This window comes from Ruditapes philippinarum, unplaced genomic scaffold (assembly GCF_026571515.1).
Source record: "Ruditapes philippinarum isolate M1 unplaced genomic scaffold, ASM2657151v2 ctg1584_1_1_1_1, whole genome shotgun sequence".
NCBI classification, from domain to species: Eukaryota; Metazoa; Mollusca; class Bivalvia; order Venerida; family Veneridae; genus Ruditapes; species Ruditapes philippinarum.
The window spans coordinates 344-15,750 of NW_026864517.1; the positions used below are offsets into that span (position 1 = coordinate 344).

A 15,407-nucleotide genomic window follows, 5' to 3' on the forward strand; every position below is an offset into this window, starting at 1 on the left:
ACACACGTGTACATCAGCGTAAAAGTATTTACAATACAAAAATAAAATACAAACATGTACATTATATAGAATTTATTTCATCAGCAAAATATATGTTTCAATTACATACATAAAATGTCATACCATTTTGACAATTATTTTGGAAATAAAGGCAGTTGCTGTTGCTGTTGTTGTTTTTTTTTATTTCAGACGCAGGAAAAAGGTGTTCCTTTAAATGAAAAGCATGTTAACGTATATCTATGGAATATATACATGTATTGTATGTTTTAAATTTTAATATTGTGCTTATAATATCGTTAAATACTTCATCACACCATATTAAGTTATTCAATATCTTTACAGGAATCGGAAATTCTGATGTGTTTATTTGCCGGCATTATGGCAAATCGTATAGAAGACGATCGGCTTCATGTCGTCACGAGCAGATAAAGTAAAGATATTGAATTACTTAATATGATGTGATGAAGTATTTAACGATAATATAAGCACAATTTTAAAATCTAATATATACATTACATGTATATATTCCATAGATATCCGTAAACATGCTTTTCATTTAAAGGAACCACTTTTTCTGCGTCTGAAATACAAAAAAAGCAACCAACAAAACAAAAACAAGACTTTATTTCCAAAATAATTGACAATTTAATGTACATGTACGTAATTGAAACATATATTTTGCTGGTGAAATAAATTCTATATAATGTACATGTTTGTATTTTATTTTTGTATTGTAAATACTTTTACGCTGATGTACACGTGTGTTATCAAAGGCGAATACTGTTAAGATGAGAATTTAAAGCAAGCAAACTGAATTCATTTAATTTATTACTTCTTCCTACTTTTCACTTTCAAATATCATTTGTATGATTTCGAGAAACAAGCAGTGAAAATTTTTTTTCGAAATAGGACAGACAATAAAATCGTTCGGCCATTGTACTCATTAGGGGCAAGTCGCTGTTTCCTTGAGCAAGAAACTTTTCACTCATTGCTCTGCACTGGTTGGCATCAAAAACGGGTTCGAAAGATTGTCTATAAGCTATTTATAGCTTCCTACACACTCAAATTAAAATATATTCTGTATAAACCAAATTCCGCAAAAGCATTAATTACGAAAGAAAATTTGAAAGGAACAGTTTTATTTAAAAGATGATACAAAATGGATGCACTATAATATCTTGCAAACATATAGGAAAAAGTTTACACGAAGTCCGTGGCTTTCATGCATGATTGTATATGTCATTTTATTTTAATTTACCACTTGTGTATCATCATTTTAATATTCAAATCAACTATATATCAATCCATATATGGTTTTAATGTTCCAGGATTTATAATATTGTTTTGTTTTTTCTGGGCGAAGGTCGATCTAAAATCAGTTTGACTTCCTCTAAAAGTTTTCATAGGTCATTTTAAAATTACAAAATGAAATCTGGGAATCTCATTGGCCATTCTAAAATAATCTGTAAAGGATAGTTCTTGTCATTCTAAGATAGTTCTAAACTAAAATGCAAAGGATAGTTCTTGCCATTATAAAATAAAATGTATAGGATAGTTCTAAAATAGAATGTACAAGATAGTTCTTTTAATTAATTTTCTAGATAAATTGCTCAGATATTTAAGTTCTGTTTAACAATACTTCTTGCATTCAGATATCTCATTACATTTTCTAGTAAACAGTTTATTTTACTTAAGATAAAGAACTTACTGAGTTTATTTTACATAAGATCTGAGTTTAAGATTTTGTCCATAATAATGAGAATAACATCGGAGCTTAGTTTATGGTGTCCAAAAGTGTCTAATTATTATATGATTATCGACGTGTTCAACTGATATAATATTAATAATTTTAGTATATTTTTGCATATTAATCAAGTATTTATAAAAATAATTGCCTACCAACTGTGTAGATGTTGGTATTAGTTGTGTTCACTTACCGAAACACGCCAGGTTCGTTTAGAAACACATACATGTACATCTTAAGGTGTTCCATTTTTCAAGATTAATAACCCTCCAATTTTCAAGATTAATAACCCTTCAAGAAATTATTATCTCAATGTTATGCAAGCTATGTTAACATTTCTATACGCCTTTGCATGGAAAACTATAAGAACTAACATACTCGTATACAAGTTAGCCAGTTTTACTTCGGCCGTTTTTAAAAGATACTTGTTTTAAAAAAATATTTTTACATTCGTTTTACACTCTTGTTGAATTCCTCATACATCTAGCCCAAAGACAAGGAAGGAATTGTTTATACTAAAGTCGTATAAGTTTTGTTATAACACTGCACATTGTGGACAAGCCACAGTCGCCCTTGGGATGCAAGGGTTGTTAGTAATCATACCCGAGTGCATAGACATGTACCAACCCTTACTACCATACATATCTAAATACAGAACTCGGATATGTAGGGTATTTGTGTAAAATGTACAAAATGTACATCATGTTCTATATATTACACAGGGTGTCCATATTTATCGTCTGTTATTCTCTCTATACAAGTTTATTCTTGAATTCAGTTTAAGTGACATGTGTATACATCAATGTGCAAATTACATCCAGATTCCTTTAGGCAAAGATCAGTACTCATTTATTAACTTAGACGTATATACGTTTTAATACTTACAGTAAAATTCTGTAGTATACAATATAATACCATGAAATCATCCAAGAAAACTTAGGTGCCAATATGTGCATTATTTCTGGCACCAGTATATAGAACTTTCATATGCTAGGGTTTTAATTTTCTCACCTGAAATAAACTTTACCTTATCTGACAACAGGCAACTTACTCCGCCATCCAATTTAAACAAGCAATTATCATAGTATTGCAAGCAATCCATAAGTCCCCTACCGGTTAGAACCACAGCAACATTCTGAATTGGTCATTAAATTATGTCATTGAATGAATGAATGACATGAATAAACTTACATCTTTTGAGCTCTTGTCTGTATCTAAGTAATATGTTAAATTTCCCTAATTATGTTTATAGAACAGATAATCAAAAGATCCAATTTTCTCAGTATGAATATGTATAACATAATATATAATATTATATCTTTATTTCCTCCAATACTGAAGAGTTACGTACATGTTATAATGCAAATATGATTCTATATCTACAAAGTAAGAATATATATAATTTTTTACAAAACAGAAACACAGATAGTCAATATACTAATACGATGACTAATAAAGCATTAGCCTCCTAAACAAATGGCATGATAGTTAACAAAACATTGATCATATATGAAAGCTTACATATGGCAATGAAACATCAACATATATAAATTGACATATGACTGTCAGAAAATCATTGGCATGGATAAATAGAACAATCATTCTTAACGATTTTCTGAGATTTCTTTGGCACCGCTGATATTAATACAATATTTCAGTTGAGAATTTGGCAACTGCGATAAAACATTGTATACGTATATTGTCATTAATATCAAAACTTGTGAACCCACTTAACATCTCTATAAGTTGGTTTTCAATGCTCATACCGCACAACATGCGGAAATAATTGTGTCCTAGTAAAGATATGAGTTTTGTCCATAGACTATATCTAATGTTATCATAATGTAAGCAATGAAACACTTTATGTAACGCATATTCGTATGTTACAGTCTTGCAATAGTCACAAACAACGGGATATTTTCTGTCGAAATATTTGCACATCAGTTTGAACAATGAAAAACATTGTGTTTTATAAACCGGGAAATGTCTTTGAAAAATCCATATAGAGCTGTAGTCGTAGGTGGAATGTGTATTTAAAAATAGGTTGATATCGTCATCGTGCTCTACTCTAGATTTCCAAGTACAAAGTACATGCTCGTGCACCGCATTTTTGGTTATTCTTTTCCATGCATATTTAGATGGAAAGAAACCTGTTTCTGAAAAGTCATGTAGATATGAATATAGTTTATATTTTCCAAGAACACTGATGACGTCGGGAATAAAGCCTTTAGATTTAGCAGGTCGTGCATAATATGATGTTAAACGATTAACAAAAATTTACTTAAACTTCATATAGGAATCTGCATGACATAGTTGGGACAAAAAGATAAGTTTTCTAATATCAATAAGGTTAAAAAATCGGATAAATCCCTAAACAACTGAGAGCAATGTTAGTACGAGTTCCATATGGAACGCCTTGAATCCATTTGACGCATTGTCTATGTGCCCGTTCCAAGGGAAGTAACTGTGTCGCGGTGACACCGCTCCATAATTCACTCCCGTATAGAGCAGCTGGGAGAACTTTAGTTTCGTAGATACGCCTTGAGGTGATAGGGTTTAGTCCATTTTTCCCTATTCCACTGTTAGGTAAGCTAAAGAATGTTTTCCTAAGTTTATGGCAGCTTTCGGTTATGTTTTCGCAAAGGTTCATGTCATTTGTGCAAAGAATGTCTAGATGGGTATATGAGTTAGTTTCACTTATAATTTTATTTCCCATTTTCCATAGTCTTTTGTTGCTACATTTATCATTAAAAACGAGAACTTTGCATTTCGTTGCGTTATAAAAGTAACGTTCCTTTTTGGCATAATTGAAGCATGTATCTATAAGTTCATCGAGCCCTTTTTGACATTTGAAATGATGACCATATCATCAGCTAAGGTTGGACATGCACATACTATGTTGTGAATTTTATAGCTACTTTTACACATGTCAATCCTGTTCAGTAGCTCATTTATGAAGAGGATGTAGAATTGAGGACTACAACATTGTCCTTGACGTGTACCTTGCAGCACGGGAACCAGTCGGAGACAAATCCATTTGATTTTACACAACTGTAACAGTTTTCGAAGAACGAATTTAAATTATTTGAAACAAAGATATATCAATAACCACTTTGATACAGTTTTAGTAACAATGAAGAAATCCAAGTGTGATCGAATGCTTGTTTCGCATCTTAAAAACATGTATACATTGGAGAATTATTTTTTATGGAGTATTGTACACATTTCGCGAAGCATAAATGCTGTGATCAAACAGCTAACGTTTTTTTTTGAAAAACCACCTTGTGATGGATTTAAATGAAATGCCACCATCCATTTCTGCAATTTGTTAGAACGACCTTTTCGAATAATTTTAACAAGGCGGAACAAAGGGAGATAGCTCTGTAACTAGCTGGATCATTTGCTTTCGTTACCTCCCTGAAATAAAACTGTTTATTATGCCTTTTTTCATATCTGTAGGTGTGTGTGAGAATTCAACATATGATTTGAAGAGTTTTGGTAATACATTTTATCGATAAATCTCCGCCACAAATGAAGTTTCTCATACAAGAGATTGTCTTGGACATAGGCTTTCCTTTTCTTGCAAGAATTAAGACGCTGTTTTTACCATATCGCTGGTGATTATGTATTTTGCATGTTGTTTGCTTCGATAAGTTACTTTTAATTGTTTCAAGTTCACCTTCTACATATGATTTGTAATCAGAATCAAAATTTTCAGTCATTATTTATAGAGTATAGTTGCGAGAAATAAGATTTCCAACCCTCGTTTACTTCCTGCGGATCTGATACAGTAATTCCATAGAAAGTCCATTTCAAAACCGGGTGTATATTTGGTTTTTGAATTATTTTTATTAACCAATCTCCAAAATTAATTGTTATATCTAATTCCGATGCTTTGTCTAGCATACATTCCTCTTTATCTAGGAAAGATAGAACGGATTGGCGATGTGTTTTCCGAAAGAGGGTCTTGGCTATTTTGAAACGTTTGTAACTTCCGGAAGTCGTGTCACGTGGCTTTCCGTCGCTTATCCATTGTGCTCGCGCTTGTGCGCAGCTTTTAGACTGTCATTCCAGTAAGGTTGGATTTACCTTAGGTATGAATAAATCTGTTGCTAGATTAACAATCACAACTATTCCAGAGTAAAGATCATCAATATCGGACATTTTTTTTTGCATCTTATTTGTTAAATGTAAAACATCACTATTTTCAAGGAAAGTCTTATAATCCTCGAGATTCTTTGATTTGACGTTGTGCCAGTTAATGACGTCTATTCGTTCTCTAGGACGTGTGCACTCAATTCTCGGAATTACATATTTGCACACAAGATGTCTGTGTGTAGAGACACATAGTGAATTGTCTTCTATAATTTCACATTGTATAAAGTTTTGTAATGAACATTCTGGAACAAAAATATGATCAATTAGTGTTTCTCTACATGAGTTGTAAGGAACATTGCTATATATACACCCTTGACACATAGATGATGTAGTTAAAGAAGTTAAATTATAATTACTTATAATATCTAATAGTTTTAACACCTCTAGAAGTCTATAACTGTGTCAGAACTTCTTACAGACGGAAGTTCCGTATTAAAGTCACCCAAAATGATCACAGTACCTTTACTGATAAATTTAGAAATGACGTTCTCTAATTCTTCGACATACGTTGAATATGACATCATAGAATGATTTTTACAAGGTAAATACACATGAATGAGATAAACATAAGTTTCTGGAAAAGTCATAATTTGTATTCCTATATACACTGCTCCGAATTCAAGTCTAAAGATGCGATCATGTGATTTATGTCTTTTCTCCACATAAACGCTAAGCCTCCTTTTCCTACCTTTCTACGTGATAGGGTGTCCAGTGAAGGATCGGAAATTGCATAGCTAATTTAGTTAGTATTTATGGTGTCAAGAAAGGACATGTCAGCACGATGCAACCAGTGTTCTGATAGTCCGCATATATGAATATTTTGAGATATTAAAAGGTCACTTAAATAGCTAGCACTAGACATAACGCCGTTCGCATTCCAAGTTGCAAAGTTTAATATTCGAGTTCCGGCTTCCATGGTTACTTCAATTTTATTCTACATCGATATCTAGCACATCAAATCTATTATAGTTCGTGTTGTACCTATGCCTGTTATGGCTTTTATAATCATTATGTTTGCTGTCCATAAATTGCATACTTGTGTTTGTACTTTCTACTCTTTCTCGTTTACGATAATTATTCCCAGACACCCATGGTCGACAAATAATACCACGAGGCCAGAAGTAAGGGTCATCAGATAACATAGACGCGTTTTTGTCATTTTCAACATTTACGCGAACAACCGTAGTCCGTTTCTGCTTATTTCGGAAAATGGATATTTTGTTACTTTGGGTCCCTTTGATCTAATATAAGCTGCTACCTTCGCTTCCGTGATTTGTGCTTTAAAACCGCCAACGTAAAATCGTTTGGTGCGCATGCGTACATATTGAGAAAAATCATCAACATTCTCAGTTTGTTCACTGACCGCGTTCCAAATGGGATCACATTAAGGGTTATGTAGTACATTAATATTGTTAAAAGATCCTTCAGTATCTCGCGCAGTAGATAATTCCTGCTGTCGGTCTATTACACGACCGAGTTGATGCGTATTACAGCCGAGTTTGTTATCATTTCTTTTCACAGTTATATTGTTTTTTCTGAAACGTGGTGCAACATGTTCTTTGTGTTTTGGCTTACTTCTATCCGTTATAATACCGGTAGTATGGATCGGGTTTATGTCGGCAGGGGTTGCAACGTATGGAACATATGACATAAGTGGGGCATGCAAAGCCCGCTCTTCCGAAGCCCGAGCTTGGTATATAGGTTCATGCTTGATTGATGGTGGCATTGAGCCTATATCTGCCACTTTGCCGGATAGACCAGACTCGTTTGAAATGTTATAAACTATGCGCGTTTTAGCATTTTGAAATTTAGATGAAAGGTTAATCACCGATTCCTGTATTGATTTCAATTTTTCTTGATTCTGGTGTATATATGTTTTACACGCGCGTACATCATTCTCGATTTTGGACTCCGTCTCAATAAGGCGATTGTTGACATCGTTTGTCAATGATTTTACACTGTTAATTTCTTTGTCTAACGTCTGAGACACTTCTTTTGCATTTTTATGTGCCGCATTCGTTGACGATTCGCTAAGCGTTAATGTCTGTTTAATCATCACGATATCAGCTTGCAGTGCAGCGATGGTTGCCTTTAAATGGTTTAATTCTGCTCGGCATTGGCTGTGGTCATTACCGCCTGGAATTGATGGGAGAGTTCGTATGGTTTACGGCGTTTTTGGCGCGAGTTTCACTTATTTTTAAACCCTTAAGCAGTGAAAATTTCACAAATCCATCCATTAAAAATTTTTAAAATGCAACCAGTTTCACATTTTTATGGGTCTCCCTTCGTGCGTTACACCTTTTTTTTCATTTTCCGGCATATGGGGAAACCGTCAAAAATTTTTACAATTCGAAAGGATTCTTTGGGGGTTTTTCAAGTTTTTAGGTAGAAAATTGGGATATTTGATTTAAAGGCGGTCAATAAAAAAACGCCTGGACCAGCATTTCCTGAAATTTTTTCAATAAAACATCCGGTTTGCATTTGAAAAAGCGAGTCAGCTAATAAGTTTAACTAATAATAGAGGGGTTCGCTAAACACACTAACCGAAAACGGGCAATGGTATTGATTTGATGTGACGCCAGTCAGACGTGTTAGTTGACACACAAACGGGGATTTTTAAACTGTCACTGGCTCTAATTCCGCATAATCGGTGCTACTCTCCATTATGTTGCTTTATGCACAAATCATAAACACTGTAGTATGAATAAGCAAGTGTATAATCCAGAAAATATTAATCCACTTAGACTACTGAATAGTGAGCGTTTGTTATATACTTGCAAGCATCAATTTTTGAAATAGAAACAAAAAAGAAACAAGAACTGTCGGAGGACAGTAACGCTCGACTATTCGAAAAGTTGTCAAAAGGGTGTTTCATTGAGTATAATAATGCTTACCTATATGAATACATAAAATTGTCCGAAAAGGTACAAACCCTTCAGTAGTTATGGAGATACCGTCTAACAAGCAAAAATTTACCTAGAATTTCAAAGTCAAAAAGGGGCATAATTATGTAAACAAGCAAATCTTAGATAATCACAGGGAACAAGTGTGTGAAGTTTCAATCCATTCCCTTCAGTAGTTATGGAGATACCAGCTTACATGCAAAAACTTAATCAAGAATTTCTAAGTCGAGAAAGGGGCATAATTATGTACAAAAGCAAATCAGAGTTATGGGATTTGTGCCAATCATCTTAGACAATCACAGGGAACAAGTGTGTGAAGTTTCAATCCATTCACTTCAGTAGTTATGGAGATACCAGCTTACATACAAAAACTAAACAAAGAATTTCTAAGTCGAGAAAGGGGCATAATTATATAAAAAAGCAAATCAGAGTTATGGGACTTGTGTCAGTCATCTTAGATAATCACAGAGAACAAGTGTGTGAAGTTTCAATCCATTCCCTTCAGTAGTTATGGAGATACCAGCTTACACGCAAAAACTTAACAAAGAATTTCTTAGTCGAAAAAGGGGCATAATTATGTAAAAAAGCAAATCAGAGTGTTGTGACTTGTGCCAATCATCTTAGATAATCACAGGGAACAAGTGTGTGAGGTTTCAATCCAATCTCTTCAGTAGTTATGGAGATACCAGCTTACACGCAAAAACTTAACCAAGAATTTCTAAGTCAAAAAAGGGGCATAATTATGTACAAAAGCAAATCAGAGTTATGGGACTTGTGCCAATCATCTTAGATAATCACAGGAAACAAGTGTATGAAGTTTCAATCCATTCCCTTCAGTAGTTATGGAGATACCAGCTTACATGCAAAAACTTAACCACAGGGACGCCGACAAATGGGTGACTGCATTAGCTCGATTATTCCGCGAATAGTCGAGCTAAAAAAAGAAAAAGATTACGTCTAATTGTCTCAAAAGTAAAACACAGAATTAAAGAAAAGCTCCATGAAAGAAGCTACAAGCGCGTATTTCAATCTGCGCTGCACTCAAGCGTGACGAAGACCTCTGTCAGTAGGGGTGAGTGATCGTTTAATCTTTCCACATTATAATTGAATCTAGGCCTTAGGGCGCTGGTTAGTACGGACTTGATTTGAATTGTTAACAGTACATAAAAAGTAATTCATAATCTGCTGTTTTTATATAATACCTATTTCTTATATCGACTCCAAAATGGCTGAATAACACAAAGAGTCACTGCGCCTCAGGCACTAAATATCCATTGTTTTTTGTTTTTGTCTAATAACTTCAGTGTGAATCACTATTTAATATCCAAAATTGAGTATCGTATGGTCCTGGTATTAATTAATTAATGTGCCAATTTCCAATGCAAGGCAATATTTAAAACAAGAAAACCCTAGCAACCATCGATTATATCACCGGTCGCAAAACGGGGTCAATGTCACTGAATGAATGAATGACATGAATAAACTTACATCTTTTGAGCTCTTAGGTTGTCTGTATCTAAGTAATATGTTAAGTTTCCCTAATTATGTTTATAGAACAGATAATCAAAAGATACAATTTTCTCAGGATGAATATGTATAACTGATGTTTCAACTTTTCACTATTTTAAGTAAAGTCGTTTGAAAAGTTCAAATGTCTTTAAAAGAGATCTCGGGGAAACAGTTTTTAAAAACGGACAAACAGACCAACTGACAGAGACTCTGAGGATAAATCTTTAACATCTCTTGTTGTTACAAGAATATAACATTTTTAAAAGCAAAATTCTTAAACGAAGAGAAGATAACTCTTGAAATAAAGATGCTAGACTTATGAACAATTTCTTACATCATTACTTTATTAATTAATTGATAACACCTACATGTATATGACTTTAATACATGAATATCTTATGATAAATATACTCGTATGATATGGATCTAATTGCAATATTTTTGCATAAACTACGGATGAAAAGTGGCTATAATTTCAACTGAAAGATATCATCACATCCATATTTAAATGTTTCATAGTAGTTAAAATTATCTCCCACTAAAATTTAACATTGCTTATATGAAACACCTTTACATTTGATTTTCTTTTCATATAAATAAAGTTCATAAAATGCAAAATTAGAATGCAAAACACAATCAATTTCATTTCCTCATAGGAAAAATCAATGTACTAGGTAGTTAGAAACAAGTAGACCTTGTATAATATAAATTTCAAAGACCTTTATTTAAAAACGTGATATAAAACTCCATGATAATTTGGAACGAAGCGGGATATTGTCAACATAATGAAAATATCATCCATAAATCATGTTAGATACAGTATCAAATACATGTACAACTCTAATAAAAAATATTTACATGTGTGATTCCGCTTTACTTAAGGCAAAACCGCTTCGATTCAGTATATTGTGCCCACGAGCGTCAATACTGCGTGTATAGTTTTTGCCTGGAATATTTCGAATATCCAAAATGTAAGTATTTATTTTCTCCTTTTGAATGATTGTACATATGTAAAGTTCATAAACATATTGCAAACTTAGCAAAATGAAAGAAAGTGCATGTGTACATGTAGTTATTACATGATTCCCTACATTTTTGTTATAATTTGCTGAAATAAAACCATCTATTTCACGAAAAATGTCGAAATGAATAAATGAAATTATTTCTAGCAAGTGAAAATAGAAATAAAATCTTACATTATCTGCATGCAATTTACCAGGCAACAGATAGAATTTTAAGTTTTCATTTCCCGCACGTTATGTCTCGGAAACAAATAAAATTTTCCATCTTTAGAAAGGGCAAACATATAAGTTTTGTAATGTTTTAACATTGGTTTAAGAGCATGTAAGATGTTTATTACCTGAAGAAAGTAGCGCTGAATGTGAAATCATTTGTCATAAAAAAAAGATGTTAACAAAATATGATACAGGTAATTGACCAATGAGTAACTTTATTGAAACTTCTCGTATAACTGGACATACAATATAAGAAGCTTTTGAGAAGTAGAAATAAAAGTATTTCTGGTTTTATTATTCCTGGGGCATACTGGGGCTAGAATGAGAAAAATAAGCTCTATATTTCAAAAGATTGGCTTAAATTGTAATGGTTATTGGTCAGCAATTGATATTAGATATACAATTTGCCTTAAATATGAAAAAAGTCTGCCCAACTACTTTTTAATTTATAGAAATTTATGTAGGTCACGTGAACTATTGATTATTCCTGCGAGGTGGTTTATAAAATTGAAAACAAGAAACAAAAATTATTTTGACATTTACTTGAATACTCAACATTTCCACTTGGGGGGACATAATGTCACATTTTATTCACCTTTTCGTTCATCCTTTATTCTATGCTTTTATAAAGCAAATATTTTTATTGTAAATAATTACAAAAATTTTTGGTGCGTGCGCGCACGAATGTACGTGCGTGCGCGTGTTATCTTGCATGTGTGTGTTTTTTTTTTTATAACAAGGCAACTTATATAGGCTTGCGTGCTAAAATTCTGCTAAAGCCTGTGTTGAAAGTTTATGCAATTTCTAATTTGTTTTGTTTTGCATTAGTTTGGATTGCAGTCACAACTATTTTTATTTCTTTATTACTTTATGATGTTATCATCACCGTTGATTTTGTGCCTTATTTGTTAAAACAACTACTATGACTTACAGTTTTAATTTCAGGAAATTTGTTGTGATTTTGGTAATATTGTTCGTTCCATATGGTGATGCAATGCACTCTCAACACCAAACTTTATACAGTAGACACATAGGAGGTAGAAGAAACTATTTCCCACGTTTTTCAAATGATTTACTGCCATTTACACAACAAACAACAATTAGTCCGCTAGGTACAACTCCTGATATTTTAATGATAAGTGAAGCCGAAGAAAATTTGACAGCTGAGAAAGGCATAAAAATTCCTCCTCATGACTGCATCATTTCATGGGACCAGTTAAAAGAGCATGTAAGTTAATTTTGGGATCATCAGAAATGTTTATATTCGATGTCGCCGCAGTGCTATTTTTGTAGCGTGTTCGGCCGCCAATTTCTTCTTTATCGGTCAATCCATCCATGAAAAAGTTGCATGTTAAGCAAGAAAATATCTCTCCTAAAACGGAACCGATTATAATAGTCACTCTACATGTAATTCTTAAACAACACTTCCTTTACTATGGCTCGTAACAAATAATCAAGACTAATTTTGGTCCATTGAGCGCAACATCCAGGCATGAATGTCATTGTGAAGTAACTAAAATACATTTCTTTTTTTTAAGATTTGTGATTGTATGTTGCAAATTGCAAACCTAACTTGAATATTTGTGCAAATCAGTACGCAAAAGTTTCATTCCAAAGGTTGACCTTCATGCTTAGTCAAATGTACGCGTATTTATAATTGCTTGTCTATTCCATCGACATTGCAAACAGGAACAGTCAGGATCTATGACACTGTGAGAGGCAAAAGTTATATCAAAATGAAACAACCCCAATGAGTTTTTATTTACAAATACTAAAATGATTTATTGTTTTGCTATACAGTTTCAACATAGATCAAAATCACAATATACAATGTATGTAACATGATCAACATCATTACATAAATAATGTCAATTGTGTTTTACTTCAAACATTTTTAGATAAAACAATAATAATTATAGCTATACCTACTAAAACAGATTGCAGATGTTAATTACATAGGTATTTATGATCTTGATGACGATGACGACGTGTTTCCGGGAAGAGGTTTCAAAAATCACTTACGTCTACAAGTCTTGAATGAAACATCAATACGTAGAGAAGCAGGGGCATGGTTTGTATATTTAAATTTCTTTACTTCATTAAATTTACAATAGCGTTGAATGGATGTTTTCATAGGCACTTATGGATATAGGTATTTTGTTCCTTTGTTTCGTTTTAGAATAGCTTAAAATAACGTTATAGCGTAACGGAATCCTGCCGCCCTCTAAGGTACCTAATTCCGCTTGGATGAAGAGAAAATTCTAATTGACATTAGCAATTACTTTGATTATAATCAAACTTTGGACCTCTTGATACAGAAGCCCTTGTCCTACGTACTACTGGTCCACTGTGACCTTAAAATATTTTTCACAATTTATCTCTATTAAGGTTCCCATCATTCAACACTTGTGGATCTGTTTTTGGGATAGACGAACGTGTGGATGGTGCGAAAGCTATATTCCGTCCAGTATCAGGTACTAATATTTTTGTAGCAATGGTCCATCAACTTCATTTGACATTTGTTTACCCGAAAAGCATTTATTAATTCTAACCCATTTGAACGCACTTCATTTCATTTCCCATCTCTTGCTTGATTTGCTCGATTGTTTCACACTATATTCTTATAATTTCTAAATAAAACATCTTGTTATTTTCAGGTAATGCATTCATTGTCCCTGGAAAAAGAGACTATATCGTGAGTTTGAATCCAAGCCGATATATTTTCTATTTCTTCTGTCAGTCAGAACCGCAAGATAACAGATGCCGAGACGCACTTCTTATACTTCTGGTCAAGGTTAGCTATGTTGTCATTATTGCTCGAAATATTATTAACAACTCGGGAGAAACGGGTATCTTCGTAACATGTTAAATTATTGAGTAAGGGGGCGAGTTTGGCAAAAAAAGTATTTTGGGTTTCTTTATATGAAAAATTCTTTTCTAAGCCAAATATTTTTTATAGTAATTAAATGTGGTCCATGAAAATTTTTTACCCCATGACACAAATCATGAATTTACATTGGGGTCGTTTGTTTTTTTTCCTTTGGGTTTTTAGGGAAAATTTATTTTAAAATTTAATACATTTACATCAAAAAAGTAAAATGCTTGGATGTTTAATTTTAGGATGAGAGAGAATGGCCTAGGGAAGGTGATGGTATTCCTAAAGGTCAAATTCGACTAGATGATATTCCCTGGGGAGAGATTGGTTCAACACTGATGGCATGTTTTGGTCAGCAATTCATTGATGACACTGATCCACAAATTAAATGGGGTTGGACAGGCCCTGGTATAATAAATTATGATACCACTTTTATCATGTTGATAGTTTAACAAATATTAGGAAATTTGGATAATTCAATATATTTTCAATGGTTACTGTAAAGGCTGTTGAATAAACATTAATTAAACTATTCGTTTATATCTATGAGATCCATAAGGACTATGACAATGTCATTAAATTTGAAAACGTTTTATAATTGGTTTATCGCTTTCTTTCAGAATGTGCAGTGCCAGGGTCAGAGGTTTTCGAAAAAGCAATTATGAAATAATTAGCTGATGACATTTTAAGGTAAAGCCAAGCAGCAGCTAATGGTCGGAATAGATTTCTGTCATATACTTTGCTCACATGAATATAATTGTACTATTCAATGCACATGTGTTTACTTTTATTGAATATATATCTAACAAGAAAAATATTACATACATTCGTATGTAATATAGGTACGATTGCATACTACTTTATGTTTGCTGAATTAAAGGTGTAATGTAAAATGAACAAACATGTCATGAGATATTTTATATCTTTAAACATTTTCATGGAATGTAATAAATGTATCATCATATTAAAGTTGCATGCCTTCC

At 32.8% G+C, this 15,407-nt stretch overlaps 1 protein-coding gene across 1 annotated transcript; it reads left to right on the forward strand.

The window, feature by feature from the left end:
* Positions 1-12,539: 12,539 nt before the first annotated feature.
* Positions 12,540-15,143, forward strand: LOC132725865 (uncharacterized). Its single transcript, XM_060711050.1, has 6 exons — positions 12,540-12,777; positions 13,487-13,620; positions 13,938-14,023; positions 14,207-14,343; positions 14,670-14,832; positions 15,045-15,143. The coding sequence occupies exons 1-6, from the start codon at positions 12,544-12,546 to the stop codon at positions 15,092-15,094; spliced, it is 804 nt and encodes a 267-aa protein (XP_060567033.1). The 5' UTR covers positions 12,540-12,543; the 3' UTR covers positions 15,095-15,143.
* Positions 15,144-15,407: the final 264 nt, after the last annotated feature.